Below are 21,040 nucleotides of genomic sequence, written 5' to 3'. Positions count from 1 at the left end.
TCTGCGGCCCCGGCGCGACCCTACTGCGACAAAGGCACCATCTCCCCCCGATGCGTAGTACGCCAGTGCTCCTGGAGATACTATAAACGTCAGCTAGATCCCACCATCCCACCCGAAAGCACAGAAAGACTCACCCCTCGGCTCTCGAGCAACTTGCCGCACACCTCATCCCCCTGACCCCTTATCTGACACTGGAACCCGACTCCCTCCCCATCCGTCTCCGCCTCCACCTCCATCTCCACCTCCTCCACTTTGACCTCCCACTCGTCCGAGTTCGGGATACCCTCTTCCTCTCCTGTCCCCTCTCCGCCCTCTCCGCCCTCCCCACCCTCCCCGCCCCCCTGCTGCCCCACACCTCCCAGATCAATCATCTCGCCCGAGCTCGTCATATTAATCGGGCGGGTCGCATACCCCAACGCCGCCATATCCTGATTCGCCTCACTATCCGTATACTCGCTCCCCGATTCCGTACCCGTCTCCGTCTCCGTCCCCGACCCCTCCTCCTCCTGGTTCACCTGCGACTGCGACAGTATCCCCATCTGCCTCGCTCGCAGCCCAGCGAGCTGGTCCCGCAACTCCTCATTTCTCCGATTCAGGTTCTCCACCCGCCTCTTCAACACCGCATTCTCCTCTACGAGCGCCTCGTTCGCCCGTTTCGTCTGCGGGTACAGTACCGCCTTGGCCCGGACGGCATCGTCCGTCCGTCTTGCCTGGTCCAGCAACACCTTGTTCTGGTTCTGGAGGGATTTGATCTCGGCCGCGTCCCGCGAAGCGACCGCCGTGGCGTGGATGATCCGCTGCTTGAGACCTTGCGCGAGCTGCTGCGACTTGATCTCGAGCTGGTCCAAAAGATCGCGCTTGTCCTGGCTCAGCTCGCCGACATGGGCCGAGGCGAGGTTGTATTGCCTCCGGAGGAAGTCGCGGTCGTCGGTGAGGGAAGTATTCCGGGATTGAGTGTCGGCCAGCTCGTCCTGGACCGCCTTAAGCTGGGCGCCGAGGTCAGCGTCGGAGGCGGCTGCCGGGGCGATCTGGGCGTCAGCCTGAGTCAACACAAGGGGTGATCTGACACTTACCTGTACTTGCTCAGTCACGGCCTGCACGACAAGTGCCTCCGGCTCGACAATGACCGGCGTATCCGTCATCGATCCCCTGTCCACCATATCTGGTTTCGGCGGAGGTGCGACCATCATTCCGCGATCCACCATCTCCGGCCTCGGTGCTTGGACCGGTTCCGGCTGCTCCACCTCCGGCATGTCCAATCCCATATCCTGATCCTGCTCCACAGGCATCGCCATCGGTTCAGCAACCACCGGCTCTTCCCTGACCGTTGGAGGTGGTATTGGCGCCCCCTCATCCTCGTCGTCGCTGTCGAGCGCAACGAGGAACTCCTGGCCGCCCACCATCCGCTTGACGGTCCGAGGCGGGATCGCCTCCTCCTCGTCATCGCTACTGGCCGCCGGAGGAAGCGGCGCCTTCCCCTTCCCTTTCCCCTGTCCGCTGGCGGCGCCGGTACCTTTCCACTGATTGTAATCGGCAAGGACCTGAGGACCGACGTCCGCCGCCGAGCCCATAGCTCGGCCCTTCACGTTGCCGCTGCCGCCAACGCTGCCCTTGCCGTTTCGTGAAGCAAATGGCAGCTGAGTGTACGGATTTCCGGGGGACGGGCTTCCGGTCTGGCCGTACTGATCCGGCGAAGGGGGGCTCGAGAACTGCTGGATCGACTCTTGGGTATACGTACCCGTAGCCTGTGTGGCCGATATGAGGTCTGCGCCGCCGGTGGTCTTGGTAACACGCGCCGCATCCCTGAAGACCTGCGTATCGGGCTGAGCGACGGGTCCGAGCCTTTTGGCCGTGGGATGCTGGCTTGGGCCCGCCATCACCGTCGACGTCTTGGCCGCAGGCTCAGGCGCAGGCTTTGGCTTGGCTTTAGGCTTGGAAGACCCAGCCGCAGCGGCGGCAGCGGCAGCCTGGGACTCGCGTACTGCCTGCGCAATCACCTCCGGATCGATCCCCTCCTCCTCCACCGCTGGCTGAGTCGCCCCGTCCGCGAGATTCCGGATGACACTCGCGAGTTTTGCATTGGTCTCCGCGGCCCGAGATGTGGTTTCGGGAGAGACCGAGTGGGATTGATAGTCGTCCAGCTCGGTCTCGTTGTCGTTGTCCGGGTGGAAATCCGCGCCCTCATCGTCCGGGTCGACCGCGAACCGGGCGTTCTTTTTCGTCGCGGGGGCAGTAGCCATGCTGGACTTGGGCAAGCCCGCAGCGGAGGTGGTTGCTTTAGCGGTGGGTCTGGAAGGTCCGGCAGCGGCAGCAGCAGCGCCGGCGGAGATGGTAGTGGACGCAGAGCGACTCCGGATGCGAGAGGCGATGGGAGGGGATTTGCCGTTGGTTTCGGGGACTTTGGCGTGGCGTGGAGGAGCGTTCCGCTTGTTCAAAGAGTTGATGGAGGTGATGGAAGGGACGTCGGATGCTTCTGAGGCTTGACGAGCTGCGCATCAGCCATGTCCAAGTAAACTGAATAAGGGGACTCACGCGGTCTCCCCCTTGTCTTCTTCACAGCCGGAGCATCGTCATTCTCCTTGCCTCCCCGCTTCCTCTTCCCTCCAGCTACAGGCGACGACGTGTCCGTCTCGCTCACTGCGCTCGTCTGCCTCGCCGGAGCTTTCCCCTTGCCCTCCCCTTTACCCACCTCCGCATCACTCATCAGAATCTCCATCCCATCCTCCTCTTCTTCCTCCTCATCCTGTTCAGGCTCGACCGTGGACGCCTTGCTTCTCTCCCTCGACCCGCCCGCCGTGCTCTTTGCAGCAGCAGCAGCGGAAGTCCCCTTAGCCTCCGCCTTCCTCTGCTTCCGCTCCGCCTTCTTCCCCTCCCTCGTCTCCTGCTTTACCCTACTCGCCCTGGGCTTGTTCTTGTTGTCTCGATCCCATTCCCTCAACACCTTGGCGCCGTACGTCTTTCCAACCTTGACTTTTCCCTTTGCGAGGTCTATCTTCCATAGCCGGATGAGCTCATTCGTGCAAGCTTCTTTAGGCTCCCAGGAGGGCCGATACCGCCGGCCCGTACTGGGGTCGATATCTTCCCACGCGACGAGGTATTGTCGCCCGATTGGATCTTCGGCGAGGAGTGTTTCGACACTGTATTCCTGAGAGTCCTCGTCTGGCCCTGCGGGGCGAAATTGAGTTTCCGGTGGGAGCTCGTAGGAGGGAGGGGAGGATGACATGATGAGGGGGTTTCGGGCGGTGATGCTGGGTAGCAGGGAGATCGAGACGTGTTTTCCAGTGATAGGATGGCAAACCGAGGGAACTGACTGCCTGTCTCCTGCTGTATTTGTCGATGGTTGTCGAGCTGTTGGTATGTAGATGAGATAGAAGTACGAAAGCAGGAGTGACGCAGCTGACATGAGTGGACTGGAGCTGCTGCTGCTTCGGGTGGCTGTTGTCGTTACGTTACAGTGCCCCCGGAACTGCCTAAGCCTTGGACCACGTGGACATTTTGGCTGAGGCTGAGGACCGGAACGCAGCAGCACCGACTCGACCTGACCTTGAAATTCACCTTATCAACCCTTACCTCCCTTTGCTATATACCTATCATCCCCTCCCCTCCCTGGCATCTTACTACCTCCACAAGAGCTGGCTCGAAGATGCCACCCAAACTCGACCCGAACTCACCGGCCAACCAGGCCCTCCACGCCCAATTCACCAAACTCGGGCTCTCCCCCGCTACAGCCACCGAGCTCGTCCGGCAGCCCAAGCAGGGCGCGGCCGTCAAAGCTCTGATTGAAGCGTATCAGTTGGACAAGGAGACGCTGGATGAGAAGACGGCGTCGGCGTTGGTGAAGCTGGCAGTGGGGGGTGGGAAGCTGGGCGAGGCGGAGAAGGGGTTTGCGGTTCAGAAGGTGATTAAGGGGGATGTTACGAGTAATGATCAGGTCACTGGTGAGCTGCGAACCTCTTCCAGGCTGTATAGACCCAATTCTGGGAAAAAGAGCTCATTGTACAGCCGCTATAAAGTACCTGGAGCCAAACCCCGCCGGGACGCCCATCAACGAAGCAGAGTTCGACAAGACCTGCGGAGTCGGTACGTTGCGTCCTTTACTCTTCTGTATAGCCCCGGCTCATACTCAGGAATCAACATCACATCTTCGGATCTCCCCTCGCTCATTAAATCCTACATCTCGACCCTCCCTACCCCTCCTGATAGCTGGACAAACTTTGGACCTCTCCTCGGCGGCGTCAAGAGCAGTACCTCTGACCTCAAGTACGTCCTCTTCTCTCCGCCTCCCTTTCCTCTGACGCTGACAAGCAGATGGGCCAACGCCGCCGACCTGAAATCATCCCTCGAAACGCTCTTCACAGAACTGTTCGGCACAAAAGAAGCCGCCGCCGCTGCCCGTGCACAAGCCAACGCAGCGGCCAAGGCCAAACCTACTGCGCCGAAAACAAAGCCTGCACCCGCGGTGGCTGCAGCGACGGCGGAGGGATCGAGCGGGAGCGGTCCGGCCATACCTACCAATATCTTCCAGGAGGGCTTCTTGGCGGAATTCCACAAACCCGGAGAGAACCCGCAGATCAAGCCAGAGCTCAAGGAGCGGCATTTGGAATGGACGAAGGGTGGGGTGTTGACGCGGTTTCCGCCTGAGCCCAATGGGTATCTGCATATCGGTATGTCCACCTCTTGTAATGAGTTAGCTCAGGCTTCGGCTGACACGCAGGCCACGTCAAAGCCATCATGGTCGATTTCGGGTACGCCAAATTCCACGGTGGACGCTGCTATCTCCGGTTCGACGATACCAACCCCGAAAAGGAAGAAGGGCGCTACTTTCAGAGTATCCTCGAAACGGTCCGATGGCTCGGGTTTGAGCCGTGGAAAATCACCTACTCGAGTGATAATTTCCAGAGATTGTACGAGCTGGCGGTGGAGTTGACAAGGCGGGGGAAGGCATATGTCTGTACTTGCGATGGTAGGTCCAGCCCCTTCTTGGTAGACCTGAGGCAGAGTTGATTCCTCAGCGGAGAAGATCAAAGAAGACCGAGGTGGATCGCACGGAAACCCCGTCCCCTGCGTGCACAGGGATCGACCCACCTCTGAATCACTCGCGGAGTTTGAAAAGATGTTCAAGGGGGAGTACGCCGAGAAGGCCGCGTGTTTGCGGATGAAGATGGACCTGAGCAGTGGGAATCCGTACATGTGGGATACGGTCGCGTATCGTGTCAAGAAGGCGCCTCATCATCGGACGGGAGATAAGTGGAGTGAGTCAACGTGAAGACGAGATGGAGATCAGAAGGGAAGGACTGACGAGCTAGAGATCTATCCGACATATGACTTTACGCACTGCCTCTGTGATTCTTTCGAGAATATCTCGTGAGTCCCGTCTCGGAATGACGGGATCATGGCTGATAACAGACACTCACTCTGCACCACCGAGTTCATCTCTGCGCGAGAATCGTACGAATGGCTATGCGACGCTCTCGAAGTGTACAAGCCGCGGCAGTACGAATTCGCCCGTCTCAACCTCCAAGGCACCTTTTTGTCCAAACGGAAGATCGCACGGCTCGTCACCGCCAAACTCGTCGGGGACTGGGACGATCCCCGTCTCTACACGATCATCGCGCTCCGTCGTCGCGGTGTCCCTCCCGGCGCGCTCCTCCGCTTCGTTTCCGAGCTAGGCGTCACCGTCCAGGCGTCGACTACGGAACTACACAAATTCGAATCGACAATCCGGTCCTTCCTCGAGGACTCGGCGCCGCGCCTCATGATGTGCTTGAAGCCCATCAAGGTCGTCCTCACCAACGTGCCCGATGACTACTGCGTCACGGTGCAGGTCCCCCTCCATCCCAAAGTCCCCGCCATGGGCAGCGTGGAGAGTCGGTTCGCCCGGGAATTCTATATCGACGCGGACGACTTCCGGGTGGAAGACTCGCCCGACTATTTCCGGCTCGCGCCGGGCAAGTCGGTCGGTCTCTTCAAGGCGCCCGCACCCGTCACGTGCACGTCGTACACGCTCGCTTCGGACGGATCGGTCTCCGAGATCCAGTGCGTCTTGGAGGACGCAGCGACGGCCAAGAAGGCCAAGGCGTACATCCAGTGGGTGAACGCCAAGGAGGCGGTCCGGATCGATGAGGTCCGATACTTTCATCCCCTCTTCCGCTCGGATCCGCCCCCCGCGGACTTTGAGCACGACGTCAATGCCGACTCGGTACAGGTGTACAAGGGGGCGGTGGTCGAGCCGGCGTTTTACGGGTTGGCGGGCAAGCTGTTGGGTGATGCAAAGAGGGAGAGTGAGGAGCGGACCGCCAAGGCCAAGAAGGAGATGGAGAGCCAGAGTAGGGTCGAAGGAGACGAGGACGAGCCGGTTGTTTTGGCGGACAGTCTGTATGGGGTGGAGAACGTCAGATTTCAGGGAATGAGGTTGGCGTATTTCGCGTTGGATAGGGAGAGCGAGGTGAGGGGGTTGAAGGAGGGGACGGCGGGTAAAGAGGTGAAGGAGGGGGATCGGATCGTGCTTAATAGGATTGTGAGCTTGAAGGAGGATACGGGCAAGAAGGCGTAGAGTGGAGTGCGTCGGGGAAAGTAGGGGAGACGTTATATATCATTAACCATCGTAGAGTAGATAGACATCATGCAGTATAGCAGTATTATGCAGGTCTATCATCAGCGTGGGTGGTCGGGCAAAACAGAATGATTGGGTTTGACGATGCATAAAATACGCGTACAGACAACGACTCGATAGTCTCTCTCTCTATGTAGAATGGAAAACGTCCATAGCTATCGTACAGATCACTCCTTACTTCTGCCTCTCGAGATTCCTTCTTCCCACACGGCCATCGAGGTAGGCCACCTAGCCGAGAGGTGGGTTCTTTTCTCCCTTTCCCCTCTTGCCGCTTTTGCCTTTGCCTATGCAGCATCCACCTCCATTCCTCCCCCTTGCCCTCCGCCCCCAAACGCCGACTCCGCCTTCACCACCGGTGCAGGTAACGGTGCCGAGAACAGCATCTCGCTCGACATGCCCGAACTCGATCCGCCAAATGACATTTCCTGCTGCTGCTGCTGCTGCTGTTGTTGCTGAAGCTGTAGTTGTTGTTGTTGCTCTTGCGCGCCGCCGAACGACGCAAGGGCCGAGTCCCAGGGATTTTGAAATCTGCCCATCAGCCCTTTCCCTCCTATCCTTTACTTGCTACTCTCGCCGGCTCCCGCTAGCTCACCTAGTAACTTTTGGCTTCTCAATCAACACATTCCGGTGCAGCTTTGCCCAATCCACACTCGCCGGCGGATTCTCCTTGTACGCCTCCTCCTCATAATACGTATTCACATAGTATCCCACTCTGACAAACTCCTTGTCCCGATACGACGCCGTGATGATGATGACCGTTACCCCGAGGATCTCGTCGTGCTCTTGCGAAGGGAGGAGGTGGTGGGCGGGTGCGGGAGCCTGAAAGTCAAAGGCGTTGATTCCGGCTGGAACGGGGCCGACTGCTAGGTCAGCTCGGGAAAGGGCTGACGAGAGTGGGAGGCGGAAGGGAGGGAAGGAAGGAAGGAAGATGCGCACCCATACAGCTATCAAGCTCTTGGTCGTATTCTTCGCTTTTGGCTGATCCGACGTAGATGAGCTTCCATTCCAGGTCTACCGGGTCAGCTTGTGTTCTAATAGCTTTTGACAGAACAAGAAAGCAACACCCACCCTCAACTAGTGGCGCGATAGCCTCAAACTTGATGCGGAAGTGGTATTCATCGTCGAACATGGCCGGGTTGTTCACCAGCTCGATATTACGGATATTGACCTTGTATATCAGCTACGATCTCTCGAAGGCTGAGAGAGAAAAAGCTCACGATGGACTGTTAGTAGAAGGCAATGCAGAAGCGAGGGAAAGAAGGAGAAATGTCAGCTTGGGCTCCATTACAAGCCGGGGAAGCTGCTCACCATGATGGGATATGCTTCTGCTGGGTGTGTGTGTTTATGGAGGCGGATACCAGTGGGTGGATGGGGAATGGGGGGTAGCTTGAGGAAGTACTAGGGGTAGGAGAAGAAGGACATGAGAGGAGTAGAAGGTGGCCAAAGACTAGACGCGTCGATCGTCAACAATGGAGACTGGGACGCGTCGAGATGACGTGGCTTTTTTGGCTGAGTGTCAAGAGTCAAGGTGTGGACCACCTCCACTCTAGAATTTCCAGCTCGACCACACCACCACTGCACCCCACTATATCAGCTATAGGTGTATGCTGAGAACCAGCCACCTCACACCTCTGATCAGGTCAACAGCTCGCTCCATAACAGCATCAGCAAGAATGTCCAGCTCCGGCCCGTCCTCTATCCCATATACCGTCCCCCTGCCCGGTGGTATCCCCTCGACTCACACACACCACACCGAGTCCACAACGACCATCCTCGTCCCAAAGGCCAATACGGCCTTTCTCAATCCTGTCCAGCAGTACAATCGGGATCTGTCGATTGCGGTCATTAGGGCGTGGAATGAGATGCGGAAAGAGGAGGCGGAGGAGAAGTGGAAGAAGAGGATAGAGGCCAAGCCGGAGGCGGTGGCTAGGAAGAAGGAGAAGGCGAGGAAGAGGAAGGAGGCCAAGGCGGCGAAGGGAGGAGAGGGTAGTGGAGCTGCGGCCGGGACTGGTGAGGTCGAGAGATCGCGCGGATGGCGATGAAGCTGATCGTTAGGACCTGAAGCGCGGGATCATGCAGAGGTGATAGATCAACCTGAAGCTGGACCTTCAGAACCGGTGAGCTATGAATTTCAGAGCTATGATACTGGCGTCAGCTGACTAGATAGGCGGAATTCCGAGCGCAGCAATTCACCATCCTCGAAGCTCTCTCAGCCACCGGTCTGCGGTCTATCCGCTATGCCAAAGAGATCCCAGATGTCAAGTCAGTCGACACGACCCCTTGCGTCGTGTTCGCGGAGCCCCAGCTGATCTGCAGATACGTCCTCGCTAATGATATATCACCCTCAGCGTGCGAGGCCATGCGCCAGAACGTCGCCTTCAATGGCGTCGGCGAGAGCGTGTACCGGCGGAAACCGGTTGTTCCGAGTGCGGAGGGATCTGTCCCTGGCCCGAGCGCCGGAGCGCAAGCCGGAAGCGGGGAGGCTGCGCTAGGGGAGCTGAAGACGGTAGAGGAGATACAGGAGGAAATGATTAGGGTGGGGCGGAGGGACGGAGCAAGGGGACGGGTGATCGTTAATGAGGGGGATGCTTGGTGAGCTAACCTCTTACGATCCTTGGGGGAACTAGCTGACCGTCAGCTCTTTGATGTACGCTCGTCGAGCGCCAGTAGCACGATGCGACGTGGTCGACTTGGATCCATACGGTACCGCCGCGCCCTTCGTGGACGCCGCAATAGGGTGTATAGCCGACGGCGGGCTGCTCTGCGTGACATGCACAGATCTGGCCGTCCTCGCAGGGAGTCAGTATCCAGAGAAATGGTGAGCTACGTCCAGCGTGGTGTCTGATCCAGCATCCTGCATCCAGCTGACATCCAGCTTCTCCAACTATGGCGGAACGTGCGTCGCCGCTGAATACTCACACGAAGTCGCCCTCCGGCTCGTCATGTCCGGTCTCGCACAAGCGGCCGCGCGGTATGGCCGATACATCACCCCCCTCCTCAGCTTCAGTATCGACTATTACCTCCGAGTATTCGTACGGGTGGATACACAACCACTCAAAGTGAAATCACTGAGCAGGTGCGCGCGGCTACGTTTACTTCCCCTAGGTCTTGAGCTGACGAGCTAGCCAAATCGGAACGATCTACGTCTGTCGATACTGCCAAGCACCTACACCTCAGCCTTTTGGGCGGATAGTCGACCGTGAAGAGAAGAGCGGCAAGACGACTAGATTGTACAGGACCGCTCCGGGCCCGACTATCCCTGGAGGGGGATGTGAGCTCTGCGGACAGCCAACACATGTGAGCTTGGTTTTGCTTGTCTTGAAGCGAATGAGCGAAGCTGATCTCTCAGCTTGGCGGGCCGATGTGGCTCGGACCATTACAAGATAAGGCCTTTGCGGAGCGGGTACTGCGAAGTACAGCGGGGCAAGAAGCGGAGTACAAGACATGGCCGAGGATACAGGGTATGGTGACTATGGCGCGAGATGTGAGCTTTTTCCTCGCTGTCAGCGGTGTGAGGTAAGCTGACGAGTATAGGAAATAGATGAGCTCTTCTACTTCACCCCCAACAAGATCCACGGGCTATTCCACGCTTCCTCCGGACCTTCATCGTATATCATGTACGCTGTCCAATTCTCTCTTCCGGGAGCAAGGAAAAAGCAAGCTGATACGTTAGCTCTGCTCTGCTCAATGCGGGCTATACCGTCTCGCGCTCGCACGCCTCGCAGGGGAGTATCAAGACCAATGGTCCCAGATCGTTTGTGTATGATTGCGTGAGGGAGTTTATCAAGACGAATCCGGTGAGGATGGATAAGATTGCAGAGGGGAGTCCGGCGAGGGAGTTGTTGTCGAGAGAGATGACGTATGTTTCTTCTCCCCCTCGTGCTGGAGACCTGCGCAGCACAACGAGCTGATATCGTAGACATACGGTCGACCTCACCCCTCACCCCGAGGCCAAACGGTTCGAACGCTCTGACTCGAAATTGGTGCGGTATCAGACCAACCCGGAGGCGAATTGGGGCCCGGCGCCGAGGGCGAAGCAGGTGCCTAATAGTGCGAAGAGCCAGGTGGCGGCGGCGGTGGGGAAACGCAAGGCGGATGGGGCTGGAGGGGAGGGGGAAGGGGCAAGCAAGGGGAAAGGGGCGAAGCGGGTCAAGGAGGACGAGGGGGTTGCTGGAGGCGCAAAGGTGGATGGTGTGGTGATAGAGGAGGAAGAGAGTGGGGATGTGAAGATGCAGGAAGGAGGAGATGCTGCGGACGCTGAAGAGGAAGCAGCACTCAACGCTTGATGCATGTACATGCATCTTGTGACGTAAGGAGCGTTGAAGCGATATGACTGACATAGCGAAACGAGAAATACCGAACAGCGAGATGGGAATGTACAATGAGGTGAAGCGGTACAGCAACTACTGTGCTTCCTTTCCCTACCGCCCAGATGTCCATACTACGAGAGTCAGCTCAGATAGTTTGCAGGTACGGTGAACATGACTCACGCTCTAACCTCGTAACTCGGCCTTCACAGTCCTTACCGCCACGTTGAGTGCCCCTGCGAGATGACTAATGCCATCATAGTACACGCACGCATCCTTCCCCACCCAACTCAGAAGCTCGACCAGCTGAGCGTCGATATAGTGGTTATGAAGCGTGAAAGCGAAGCTGACGAGCGAACGTAGCCTCGGCGCGTAGGCGCGAGGGGACTGTCTGTCGGCCCATACCGTGTCGATGCACCGGAATTTATAGGCGGACTTGGGGTCGGGGTGGATGCTGAGATGCTCAAGAGTCGGGACTTGGGCATCTAGGATATCAAGGACGTCTTGGGTCCTCGCACTGCCCCGACCGAAGAAGATGTGTCCGGGCATGCGAATATCGATCCGCCGAAGATCCGGATCTGCCTGGAGAAGGACAGGCACGGGCTGTATATGAATGGGGCCCGGCACACCATAGTGGGCATCGGTGATGACGATGTGAAGTTCGAGGACATTGTGCTCGAAAGTGGCACTGAGGCGCCCGAGTAACGTGGTGATGTTGGCAAAGTCCGGAGTTAAAGCTGTGGCCAGCCGCAACTCTCGCACGCGTGCGTCGAGACGTACGTCCCCGTAGAGCCAAGAGCGCCACTCGGTCTCGCGAGAGGCTGTCTCATCTCCCTTCCCGATCTGATTCTCGACCCTCAGGGAGATTGTATGGTGGAGGACGACGCCAGGGTAGTTGGGAGTGGTGGGGAAGTTGCGGCGCCCGGTGGCTGACAGTGGCGGGGGAAAGAAGATGTCCGTAGTGAGGCGACTTTCGAGATGGATGTGGATGGTATCGCCAATGATGTGGATGTCAAAGGCGTCGTCAGAGTCATGAGCCGTCTCTTGATAGAGTACGCTACGGAGGGAAGGGAATCTGCGGCGTAAGGTCGCTAGCTGACGCAGCGCGGACCCAGCAGAGAAGCGGATGGAGGGGGGCTCGAGCTGGAACTCGTCGGGTCTTGGCTTGTCGCATGACCGGTCAAGAATGCGCACCGAGTCCAGATAAATCTGATGAAAGAGCTACAAGGTCAGCTATGATCCCGCTTGGCTCTGATAGCCGCAACCCGCCCTCCCTCCCGTTCATCAAGTTCAGTCCACCATCGAAACGCGGGAGACTCACGGATTTGCGATTCATACCTTGCATGCGTGTGATGTGCACCTCCCCATACAAACACTTCGCCACAGCCAGCATACCACCCTTGTGTAGCCTCATGCAGGTCACCAGGGTGGTCCGGTCGATTAGGTCATAGACGGCAAAGCGGAGTTCGAGGGCGTCATAGACGGCGCGCGCAGCGCTGTAGCCGTGGGGATGTTGCATAGTTCCGTGCTGGAGTAAGTGGCGATGACGCGGTAGGTGGAGACGATGCGGCCAAGAGGGTGACAAGGGGGGAGGGAGGGCAGGAGGAGGGTGAAGGGGAGTCGTGTTTAGGGGTGATCGGCGCTGGATGACCGGTAGAGCCGTCTTTGGCTGAAGATGGCACACTTACGAGTGACAGATCGTTGTCTACGCCTGATATACAGGCTGCTGGGTGCGCAAAGGTCCGATCAGTCGAAGGGCTGATAGAGGGTTGGATGAAAGGCAAAACGAGGAATGAGGAGCTGTCCGGATACGCAATTGAGCTGGTGATTCTCAGATTACCCTGCTAGACTGAAGCTCCTCGGAAGTTTCTGCTGGAAAATCGGCTACTGCAAGAGACTCCACAGCAACCTCGCATACAGGCAGGAGAAACGCAGGAGATATTAGCATGATCAAGAAGGATAGATATACCAGTACAACATCCACAACCCATACTTGCGCAGTCACACCCCATACAGCTCCCCCTGTTGCGCACCTCGATCTTACCACCTTAACACTTGATCCGCTCTTTGCCCCCGCATGTCCTTGCGATATCCCAGACCATTTGTAGTATGCGCTTACTATCAGGATTAGCTTTTACATGTGCCGGCTAGCGAGATCTCACGCACATCGCACGCAGGACACTCGACTTGTCCCAGCAGAACGCCTCCATCCGCTTTCCATCCAGACTAGAGCGCCGGCTGTCTCCTTGTAGCTGTCAACGAGACCCCACTGGGGCAGGAGCAAACTTACGCCTTTGCCCTTTCTTCTTCGACCAGCTTGTCAAATCTTCCGATCTCCTCCGGTCTAGACTCCGCCAGGTTCCGAGTGATGCAATCCGGACGCCCGACGCCGCAGATGTACTTGGCCAGCGCTCCGTCATCCTGGTGACCGCGTAACGTGAATTGAAATGAGTGAAGGGATGGTAGGCCGTACAGGGGCGGTCCGGTCAGATCGAACAACGGATTAGGTTGAGGTGGTGGGTCAACCCACGTAAGGGACCGAGAAGAAGTATCGCCTTCGATGACCAGCCTTTAGAGGTTGGGGAATCTCCTTTCCAACACCTGCAAGGACTGTGGCTTCAGTTTGCTGTATGGGACGAAAAGATGGATCGTAGACCCCGTCTTGTCGAGATCCACGCCTTCCCCTTGGCCATAGAGGCAGGTGATTCTGAGCGTAGTGATGGCCGCGCGCACGTGTAGATGCCGAGTGACGAGATAGAGGATGTATTCGAACGATGGCGCATGGATGAGCGGGCCGATGCGGCACCCTTGCATCTGCGGGTCCACCTGCTTGTTCCAATGACCCAAGTAATCTCTCCACACGGTCGGCAGGGCATGAAAAGGGACAGGCACGAGGTGGGGGGCAGCGGCGTGAACCTGCACGGAGCCGAGCGTGGAGTGATAATTGCCAATATGGAGGACGATGCGATGTTTGAAGTATGAACCCTGGCGGGACGGCCGTGTGGGCAGGGCCCGAGGACCGGATGCAGGGGGAGGTGGGTGAGATATGTCGTAGTATAGGGGTGAAACAACCTCAACGGCGATCCCGGTGACCCCGTTGTTTCGAGAGATGCTTAGAGTGTATAGGTCATCTCTAGGATCCGGAGCGGATTTGTAGTGCACCGTCCGCACGTTCGGGAAGCGCTTAACGAGACCGCGCACTTGTCGGAGGACGATCTTTGGCTTGAACCGAGCGGGTCGTTTCGTGAGATAATTGAGGGAGGTTAGGCCGGAGCAATTTGGGTCAGGCGGGACGGAGCGGTCAAGCACGGAGACCGCATCGAGGTAGACCATATGACGGGGCTAAGGGATCAGCTCGCTCCCGCGCTATCTCCTTGAATAAAATCAGCCCGCCGTGCTATGATCATTGCGTGAAGGGGCGAAACTCACATTTTTGTCCCGATGGAACTTGCGCATGATGTCCACATGGACGTCCTTGTATATCATCCCCGCTATTACCGCCATTCCCGCCCGGTGCAGTCCTATGAGACTGACGAGGGTAGCTTGATCGAGGAGCTCGATGACCATCAAGCGGATCTCCACCGTGGCGTAGACCTCCTTGGCCGCCCTGCCCCCGGGTGAGATGATGCGGAGCTCATCCGCTTGGTGCGCGCGGGCAGGCATGCCGGTGGGACAGGAATGGAGTGCGTGGTGCGTGTATCTAGCGGCTCGGACAGTTGTGTAGTGGATGAGTGGAGTGGGTTGAGGGGGACCGGTGATGAGCGGAGCTGGGTAGGACGGTGGTGGACCGAGGGAGGAGATGGCTGAGAAGGATCAGCTGTGGCTATTTGAGTCAAGCCAAAGAGGGCTCCTCTGATCTCCTACTATCATCGAATGGACTCACTGAATGAAGTGCGAGGGAACAAAGTCTGCCCTGAGAGGTCAAGATGATTGACAAAGTCAGGCTAGGCTCGGATGGGTCCCAGTTGGCTTCGGCGGAATATTTTGCGACGAGGAATGTGGCGCTTTGTGCGCAAGTCAGTATGGGGCAGAGGAGACCTCAGAAGAGAGTGCAGTGTGGCTCGGACCTCGGCAGATTGTGGTAGCTCTTTGCGCGCGCAAGGCCTACTGCACGGTCCTCGGACGGCGCGCCAATCAGCCCGAAATCATACATCGCACTCTGAAACTACACCCGGCACTGACCCCTGACTGTGCGTCCGCTGATGCCCTCCGCATCCGCCCGATATATCCGTCCGATGAGCTTTGGAGGCCGCATAAAGCAGGAGCAAGCTCAAGCACACCTTCTACCATCAGCTCTTTGTATCAAGTGGGTGCAGAGATTATAAAGAGAAGAACTCACCCCTTCGCCCGCCTGACTGCATCATCAAACGGCTTGCAATCCTTGTCATACCGGATGTCCATATCCTGATAGACGCATTGCCTGGTTGCGATCCCAGCAAAAAGATGCGCAGATTCCAGTGCGGCTTCGGGCGGAGCTTTGCGATTGTGATGGAACGAAAACGTCCGGAGCGTGGGGAGACCAGAGATTGGCGACGTGTACATGGACCGCTCGGACGCGGGCGAGAAGACGACGAGATCGCGGAGCCGAGGGAGAGTTCGACCTCGAGCGTCGAAAGCGAGTTGTGTGGTGGAGAAGGGGGTAAGGATGGACTCGGCGATCCAGAGAGATCGAAGCTCGAGCGGTAGGGATGAGATGATTGCCTGGGCGCGGTCGAGGGTGACGTTGCCTGGACAGGGTAGGTAGACGGAGGTGATGGGCTCACATTCGAGGCGCCGACGAGCAGCCAGCCAGGCCAGCGTCTCGTCCAGTGTGACGTCCGGCTCCTCGAATGCGCTATGGAGGTCTACGCCAACGATCCTCCGGACCGCCCTTGGATCGAGGAGCCACGCCTTCCATCCCGCTCGATGCTCCTTCCACCTGGGCCAGTCCGTCTGCGACATCTCGCTGTAGCTGGCCAATCTCACCGCGATGGTGTGACGAGACGTCCGCCCCCTGACCGGCCTGGGCGCAGCGGGCAGGTCCTTGTATGGCTTGCCCGGGAGGGGCGGAGGCCTACCGACGTCGATCTTGTACTGGCTTTCGTACTCGACGATCCATTGCTTGCCCTTCCGCAGGTGTATGATGTATGGGTGATCAGAGGATGGAAGGGGGGAAAGATAGTCGAGCGTCTGCAGCTTGGCATTCCTTTTCAGCCCCTTTTCTACGGCCGCGTCGAGGTGACTGCTCATGAAGAAGTCACTGCTAATGCCAAAGGTGTTGTAATCCTTCTTGGTACGTGAGATGAGCCATGAGATTGGTAATCGAGGGGATATGTCGAGGTAGGTATCCGGATTGTATGGCGGAGCAGGTATGATGACAGGCTAGAGCTTCAGCTTGCGCCTTCATCATTGCTCTTCGTGTTGAGCTAGTCTCACCTGTGCCGGTTTCTTCCCTGGGACTACCTTGCTGCTCGACCCCTTGACGGTAGTAGCACTCGTCGCGCCGTGGGCTGGGCCGCCGGGAGCTAGGAGGCTTTCTCTGCTATTCTGCTCTGCGGAGGGAACAGCCGCATCGCCGTGAGGTGGTGGACGCCATATTCCTCCCGCCGCGCCTGGTTGCGATACATGGCTGGAAGCTCCCGTGTTGGGACCTGTCGACGGGGTCAACATTGTCGTCTGCGCCTGAGCCGCACGAGCGTGGGGTCCAGTCACCAAGGATAGCGGTCCAGACAGACGCGCTGGCAGTACTGGTGTTGACATAGAAGGCAAGCTGTATCTAATGAATGGATGAATAGAGGGACTCTAGCGCGTTTCGCTCAAGACGCGTCAAGCTCCACATGCCTCGCGAGGGTTCGACGGAACCCTCCTGTCCGCTGGACTGGTTGCTATGCGGCCCAGCTGTCTGCTCCTGCTCGGGCACGGTGCAAGCGCAAACGAGCGTAAGTTTCCCGTGTCGTTGTCGATGAGAAAAGAGCAAGGCGCATATAATGCGGAGAATGCATGTCCCATCTACGGAGTCTGTTCGTCTCGGCTCCCAGTACATCCCCCGCCTCTTGATGATTTCGACCGCCGCGGACGACGTATACTGATAGGCTGTGATTGACCGTAAGCGCTGGATTGATCAGCTAGACCCCAGAGTCCGACCTACACTGCTTTACATGACCCCTTCAGACTCGGCCGACATTCTCCGGCAGCTCATTTCTCACTGAGGTATCTCCTAGCTCATCAGCTCCAACCCCATCTTTCAAATACACAACTCACGATCTGTACTCCGCAACGAGATTGTTGAAGTCCTCGCTTTCTCGAGCCGATTTGAGGGAGAGGTTGTGGTATATACAGGGTCCGCTGCCCAGCCGACAAACATACTCCGCGAGCTCCGCTTGGGTACAGTACGCCTCCAGAGTGAGTGTGCGCAAAGACCGCATGCCGTCCAGAGGTGGGCCCAGGGCATACCACGGGAGAATTCCGGTGAGGATGAGGTGCTCGAGTAAGGGAAAAACTTGGTCGAGAGTAGCGATCATCTGCGTCCAATCGGCCGCTTTCTTGACGTGCGCATCGATTAAGTGCAAGTCGAGGGTCCGAAGGCACGGACCTACCGAAGCTGCCAAGAGCTGTACGCGCTTCACCATGAGAGGCCCGTTGTCATTGTCGGCCAGATAGTCGATTGGTAGCGACATTTCCGTGATAGGTTCGCCGATCTCTCCCGCCCGTCTGGTAGCGCAGGCGAAGAATGAGCCGAAAGGGCACTGGGAAGGGGAAGCCTTCGTAGACTCGTACGCCCGTGACCCGTTGATCGAGATGAGAGTTGCGATATAGCCAGTTTGTCCAACTTCTCGGACGGGGATCGAGCCAGGGCCGTGCGTGAACGAGGCGCACGCCGATATTGTGGCGGATTTCCATTCCGGGCCAGGAGGGAGTTGCTGGAAAGACGCAGGAGCCGGAGGGAGAGGATGGGACGCGCTTGGTCACGTCGAAGGTGTGTCGGCTGAGGAGGTGGACGATGATGCGATCAAAGTAGATGTCGATCTCGTAGGCGTCGTCCTCCGCGTTAGGCGGGTTGAGAAAACGCAGCGTGCGCAATTGCGGAAACCGCTTCCTCCATTTCGTTACCGCGGAGTGTACGGTTTTGGGGTTGAAGCGGACAGGCCGGTCGTCCAGCCAGTGCCGAGCGGCAGCGACGCTGGGGTTCTCGGTGCTTGGAAGAGGAGAATAGTCGAGTGATTTGACCGAAGCGCAGTAGATCAAGTGACGGTTCTGGCAATGTCAGCTTCCTTCTCTAGCCAATAACTCTCCCAGTAGACCTCAAATTAGCCACGCTTAGTCTGACCCTCTCAGGGATGGTCTCTTGGCGTATGTTACACAGCACGAAACAACTCACATTCTTCTGACCGTTCATTCTGCGCGCAGAATCCACATGAATCTCCTCGTACACCACCTCAGCCACCATCCCCAAAGCCGCCTTCTCCAGCCGGAAGAGGCTGATGAGCGTTGACCGATCGACCAGCTCCAGTATATGCCGCATGACTTCTTGATTGTCGTACGCTGCGCGTGCTGCCTTGCCCCCAATCTCGAAGGAATGCGCCAGAGGGGTGCTTCTGGTCGCGAGTTCCTGCGCCTCATTCCGCCTCCGCTCCTGCAGATGTCGCCGCCCATGCACAGGCCGTACGAGTGCTTTGGAGGCAGCGCCCAGTGCCTCTGGCATGTCGTAAGTCGAGTGCAGCAATTGATATGTAAGAATGTGAAGTAAGGAAGCGATAAGGTCAAAAGTCCAGTATGGTCCAGTCAACCGAGCCCACCCGGAAATTGTCGGCGTTTCAGATCCGGTTTCATACTTCGTCCTTCCATCCTCCATGCTGCTCAGTCTTGTTCCGAACTTATGTATCACATATCACATAGCTACTCCTCTCTCCATGCTGACCAGTACTGAATCTGATACCTGATATCTACGGATCCACACCGTCATCCGCGTCTACCCGCCGCGCCTTGACCTAGTCTCAGCAAGGGCTTCTCTTCCATGTCGAACGAGACGCTTACTTGAGCCTAGCTTAGACCGCTAGATCGTTCGCGCTCCCTGCTGACTCTCTGATTCCTCCCGGGTCGAGGTAAGACCTGCGCTGATTAGCTGATCCTGTGAAGGCACTCACCCCTCTCAGTCCTCACCAGCAGGGTGAGGTCCCGGACCCTTGCTTCCGCGGCCGCTTTATTGGTAGTGGTAGCGACATTATGGTATATGCAGTTGGCTGATCCCAGACCCGAGATGTGCCGTGCGAGAGCGACATGGTCGATCGGTATCCCATGTCCAGGGTAGGGCTTGTGGTAGAACGTCAGCTTGCGCAGCTGGGGTAGACCGCGGAGCGGGTGGTCCCCGCAGATGGGTAAGGAACGAGGAAGCGCTCCGGCGGGCAAGATCGTCAGCTCCCGCAAGTGCGGGAACGCTCGATCGAGCCTTGCGATGATATGTGACCATACATATTCCCAATTCGTGGTAGAGGGCAAGTAGAGCTCGAGTTGGAGTAGCTCCGGACCCAGCACGGACGTGATGATGCCAAAATGCTGATGGCAAAGGGAGACGGCGTTGTCGTAACCGGCGTGATACCCCTCGAGGGGTATTCCGATTCCGAGGATTGGCTCGCCTCCCTGACCCTTCCGCCACTGCAGCCAAGAGATCAGCTCCTCGAAGGGGATCTCAAGGTCCTGGCAGCCCGCCAGTCGAGTGACCCGCTGTGGTGCCGCTGCGCGGACCTCGCTTGTACGCACGGACTAGCCGAGCGTGGCTGACGGGTAGTCACCTCGCGTCAGCCTCTTCTCTCTTGTCTTTCGTCTCTGTTCTCTCTAGCCTAGTCCCATAGCCTAGCGATATGCATTGCCCCTAGACAGATAGCCAGTCGATCCGCTCGCCCTTCGCTTCGCTATCTCTCTCTTCTTGCATATCGCTCTCGCTCTCGCTCCTCATTCCTCGTCGCCACCCTCCTTTCGCCTTCTTCCCCACACACACCCTGTCCTCACCCACACTCTCGCGCATCCTTTCCCCTCCCGACGCTCCCCCGCACTACACCGCGGGTCAGGGCGTTGCTGGTCGAAAAGCCAATCTCGCCATGCCCCGAGGTGATGGCTACCGCGAGGATCTTCGAAGGTGACGGTGATTGAATGATGGAAGATCATCTGCTCACGGCAAGGGGTGGAGGGATGTGTGCGGGGAGCATCTCGTTGCGATCCAGGAGGGGGATTGTTGGTCGATAATACGACTCTGGTTTCGAATTATACGTTGAACCGGTCCGATCCGGGGATCCGGTGCATGTCATACACGTCGTCCCGATCGTCCGATCTGTGTTTGAGCAGGACAGAGCGCACGTGAGGGAATTTCTTCTGTGCGAGGCGGAAAGAATTGAGAGCCGTCTTGGGGGAGAAGCGAGTAGGGGTACGGGGGACCTCGACCGACAATTGGCGTGCGCAGAGTACGGCGAACTCTGGAGGGATATACGACCGGTCGAGGACGCGGACCGCGTCGAGATAGATGCAATGTGTGGGCTGCATCATCAGTATGGACTTCAGTAGGTTTCACCCGCTCAAACGCAAAGCCCCGCTCGTCCTCTCCCCGTCATTCAACCTTTGCGTCCAACTTGACAAAGCCACACAAATCGAGCTGCAGCTGAAGCTTACACTCACATTGCTTCTGGAGAATCTCTTCATGTCCCTGACATGCACGCTTCTATACACCACCGCAGCGGCTGACGCTATTGACGCCTTCTCGAGCCTCAAGAGAGGCACAGACCCTCCGACCCCCAAGTGGTCGAGGACGAGTCGAAATAGCTCCGAAGTGAGGTAGACGCGCCTGGCTGCGGGCCCGCCAGGCTGGATGTCGAGCCTGTCAGCCATGATATGTATGCCTAGGCTATAAGAGTAGCTGTCGGAGTGCAGTTGATTGATGATGTGACGGGGAAGAAGCAGCTGGCCAATTCAAGGTTTGGTCAAGGCACGAGGGCGAAATTTAGCATGCGGCGGTTGGTGTTTCAGATTTTGAGCGGCGTTTCAGATGCCTTGGAGACGACACGGCGGACCTGGAGTCGATCACTGCTCGCTGGCCGATCTGTGGGCCGACCACAAGGCGAGGTGGACCGGAAGGTGAGATGCTGTCGATCCC

At 57.8% G+C, this 21,040-nt stretch overlaps 9 protein-coding genes across 9 annotated transcripts; 2 read left to right on the top strand and 7 right to left on the bottom strand.

Annotated features, from left to right (window-relative positions):
* Positions 1 to 20: 20 nt before the first annotated feature.
* Positions 21 to 3,223, bottom strand: MKK02DRAFT_29641 (uncharacterized protein; the record flags this gene model as incomplete). Its single annotated transcript, XM_053087873.1, has 4 exons — positions 21 to 80; positions 135 to 1,028; positions 1,074 to 2,488; positions 2,533 to 3,223. 4 exons carry the CDS (start codon positions 3,221 to 3,223, stop codon positions 21 to 23), a joined length of 3,060 nt encoding a protein of 1,019 aa, XP_052949397.1.
* A 420-nt stretch (positions 3,224 to 3,643) lies between these two features.
* Positions 3,644 to 6,553, top strand: MKK02DRAFT_35101 (tRNA synthetases class I, catalytic domain-containing protein; the record flags this gene model as incomplete). Its single annotated transcript, XM_053089082.1, has 8 exons — positions 3,644 to 3,938; positions 4,003 to 4,080; positions 4,128 to 4,260; positions 4,309 to 4,664; positions 4,715 to 4,963; positions 5,013 to 5,252; positions 5,307 to 5,364; positions 5,407 to 6,553. 8 exons carry the CDS (start codon positions 3,644 to 3,646, stop codon positions 6,551 to 6,553), a joined length of 2,556 nt encoding a protein of 851 aa, XP_052949396.1.
* Positions 6,554 to 6,897: 344 nt separating this feature from the next.
* Positions 6,898 to 7,742, bottom strand: MKK02DRAFT_39940 (histone binding protein; the record flags this gene model as incomplete). Its single annotated transcript, XM_053090852.1, has 4 exons — positions 6,898 to 7,141; positions 7,206 to 7,473; positions 7,550 to 7,624; positions 7,682 to 7,742. 4 exons carry the CDS (start codon positions 7,740 to 7,742, stop codon positions 6,898 to 6,900), a joined length of 648 nt encoding a protein of 215 aa, XP_052949395.1.
* Positions 7,743 to 8,286: 544 nt separating this feature from the next.
* MKK02DRAFT_39939 (guanine-N2--methyltransferase) lies at positions 8,287 to 10,899 on the top strand (the record flags this gene model as incomplete). The annotated part of the gene is made up of 11 exons (XM_053090851.1): positions 8,287 to 8,623; positions 8,669 to 8,730; positions 8,781 to 8,875; positions 8,930 to 9,205; positions 9,252 to 9,431; positions 9,489 to 9,689; positions 9,739 to 9,910; positions 9,963 to 10,097; positions 10,148 to 10,230; positions 10,287 to 10,472; positions 10,533 to 10,899. 11 exons carry the CDS (start codon positions 8,287 to 8,289, stop codon positions 10,897 to 10,899), a joined length of 2,094 nt encoding a protein of 697 aa, XP_052949394.1.
* A 207-nt stretch (positions 10,900 to 11,106) lies between these two features.
* On the bottom strand, positions 11,107 to 12,439 carry MKK02DRAFT_39938 (uncharacterized protein; the record flags this gene model as incomplete). The annotated part of the gene is made up of 2 exons (XM_053090850.1): positions 11,107 to 12,141; positions 12,242 to 12,439. The coding sequence occupies 2 exons, from the start codon at positions 12,437 to 12,439 to the stop codon at positions 11,107 to 11,109; spliced, it is 1,233 nt and encodes a 410-aa protein (XP_052949393.1).
* Positions 12,440 to 13,491: 1,052 nt separating this feature from the next.
* MKK02DRAFT_39937 (uncharacterized protein) lies at positions 13,492 to 14,583 on the bottom strand (the record flags this gene model as incomplete). Its single annotated transcript, XM_053090849.1, has 2 exons — positions 13,492 to 14,262; positions 14,350 to 14,583. 2 exons carry the CDS (start codon positions 14,581 to 14,583, stop codon positions 13,492 to 13,494), a joined length of 1,005 nt encoding a protein of 334 aa, XP_052949392.1.
* Positions 14,584 to 15,255: 672 nt separating this feature from the next.
* Positions 15,256 to 16,569, bottom strand: MKK02DRAFT_39936 (uncharacterized protein; the record flags this gene model as incomplete). Its single annotated transcript, XM_053090848.1, has 2 exons — positions 15,256 to 16,281; positions 16,336 to 16,569. 2 exons carry the CDS (start codon positions 16,567 to 16,569, stop codon positions 15,256 to 15,258), a joined length of 1,260 nt encoding a protein of 419 aa, XP_052949391.1.
* Positions 16,570 to 17,094: 525 nt separating this feature from the next.
* On the bottom strand, positions 17,095 to 18,601 carry MKK02DRAFT_39935 (uncharacterized protein; the record flags this gene model as incomplete). The annotated part of the gene is made up of 4 exons (XM_053090847.1): positions 17,095 to 17,116; positions 17,161 to 17,819; positions 17,869 to 18,153; positions 18,278 to 18,601. 4 exons carry the CDS (start codon positions 18,599 to 18,601, stop codon positions 17,095 to 17,097), a joined length of 1,290 nt encoding a protein of 429 aa, XP_052949390.1.
* Positions 18,602 to 20,157: 1,556 nt separating this feature from the next.
* MKK02DRAFT_39934 (uncharacterized protein) lies at positions 20,158 to 20,775 on the bottom strand (the record flags this gene model as incomplete). The annotated part of the gene is made up of 2 exons (XM_053090846.1): positions 20,158 to 20,427; positions 20,566 to 20,775. The coding sequence occupies 2 exons, from the start codon at positions 20,773 to 20,775 to the stop codon at positions 20,158 to 20,160; spliced, it is 480 nt and encodes a 159-aa protein (XP_052949389.1).
* Positions 20,776 to 21,040: the final 265 nt, after the last annotated feature.

This window comes from Dioszegia hungarica (assembly GCF_025882075.1).
Source record: "Dioszegia hungarica strain PDD-24b-2 chromosome Unknown MKK02contig_2, whole genome shotgun sequence".
Classification (NCBI taxonomy): Eukaryota; Fungi; Basidiomycota; class Tremellomycetes; order Tremellales; family Bulleribasidiaceae; genus Dioszegia; species Dioszegia hungarica.
The sequence above is the reverse complement of the archived record's forward strand: the minus strand, read 5'-3'. Positions and strand labels throughout refer to the sequence as shown.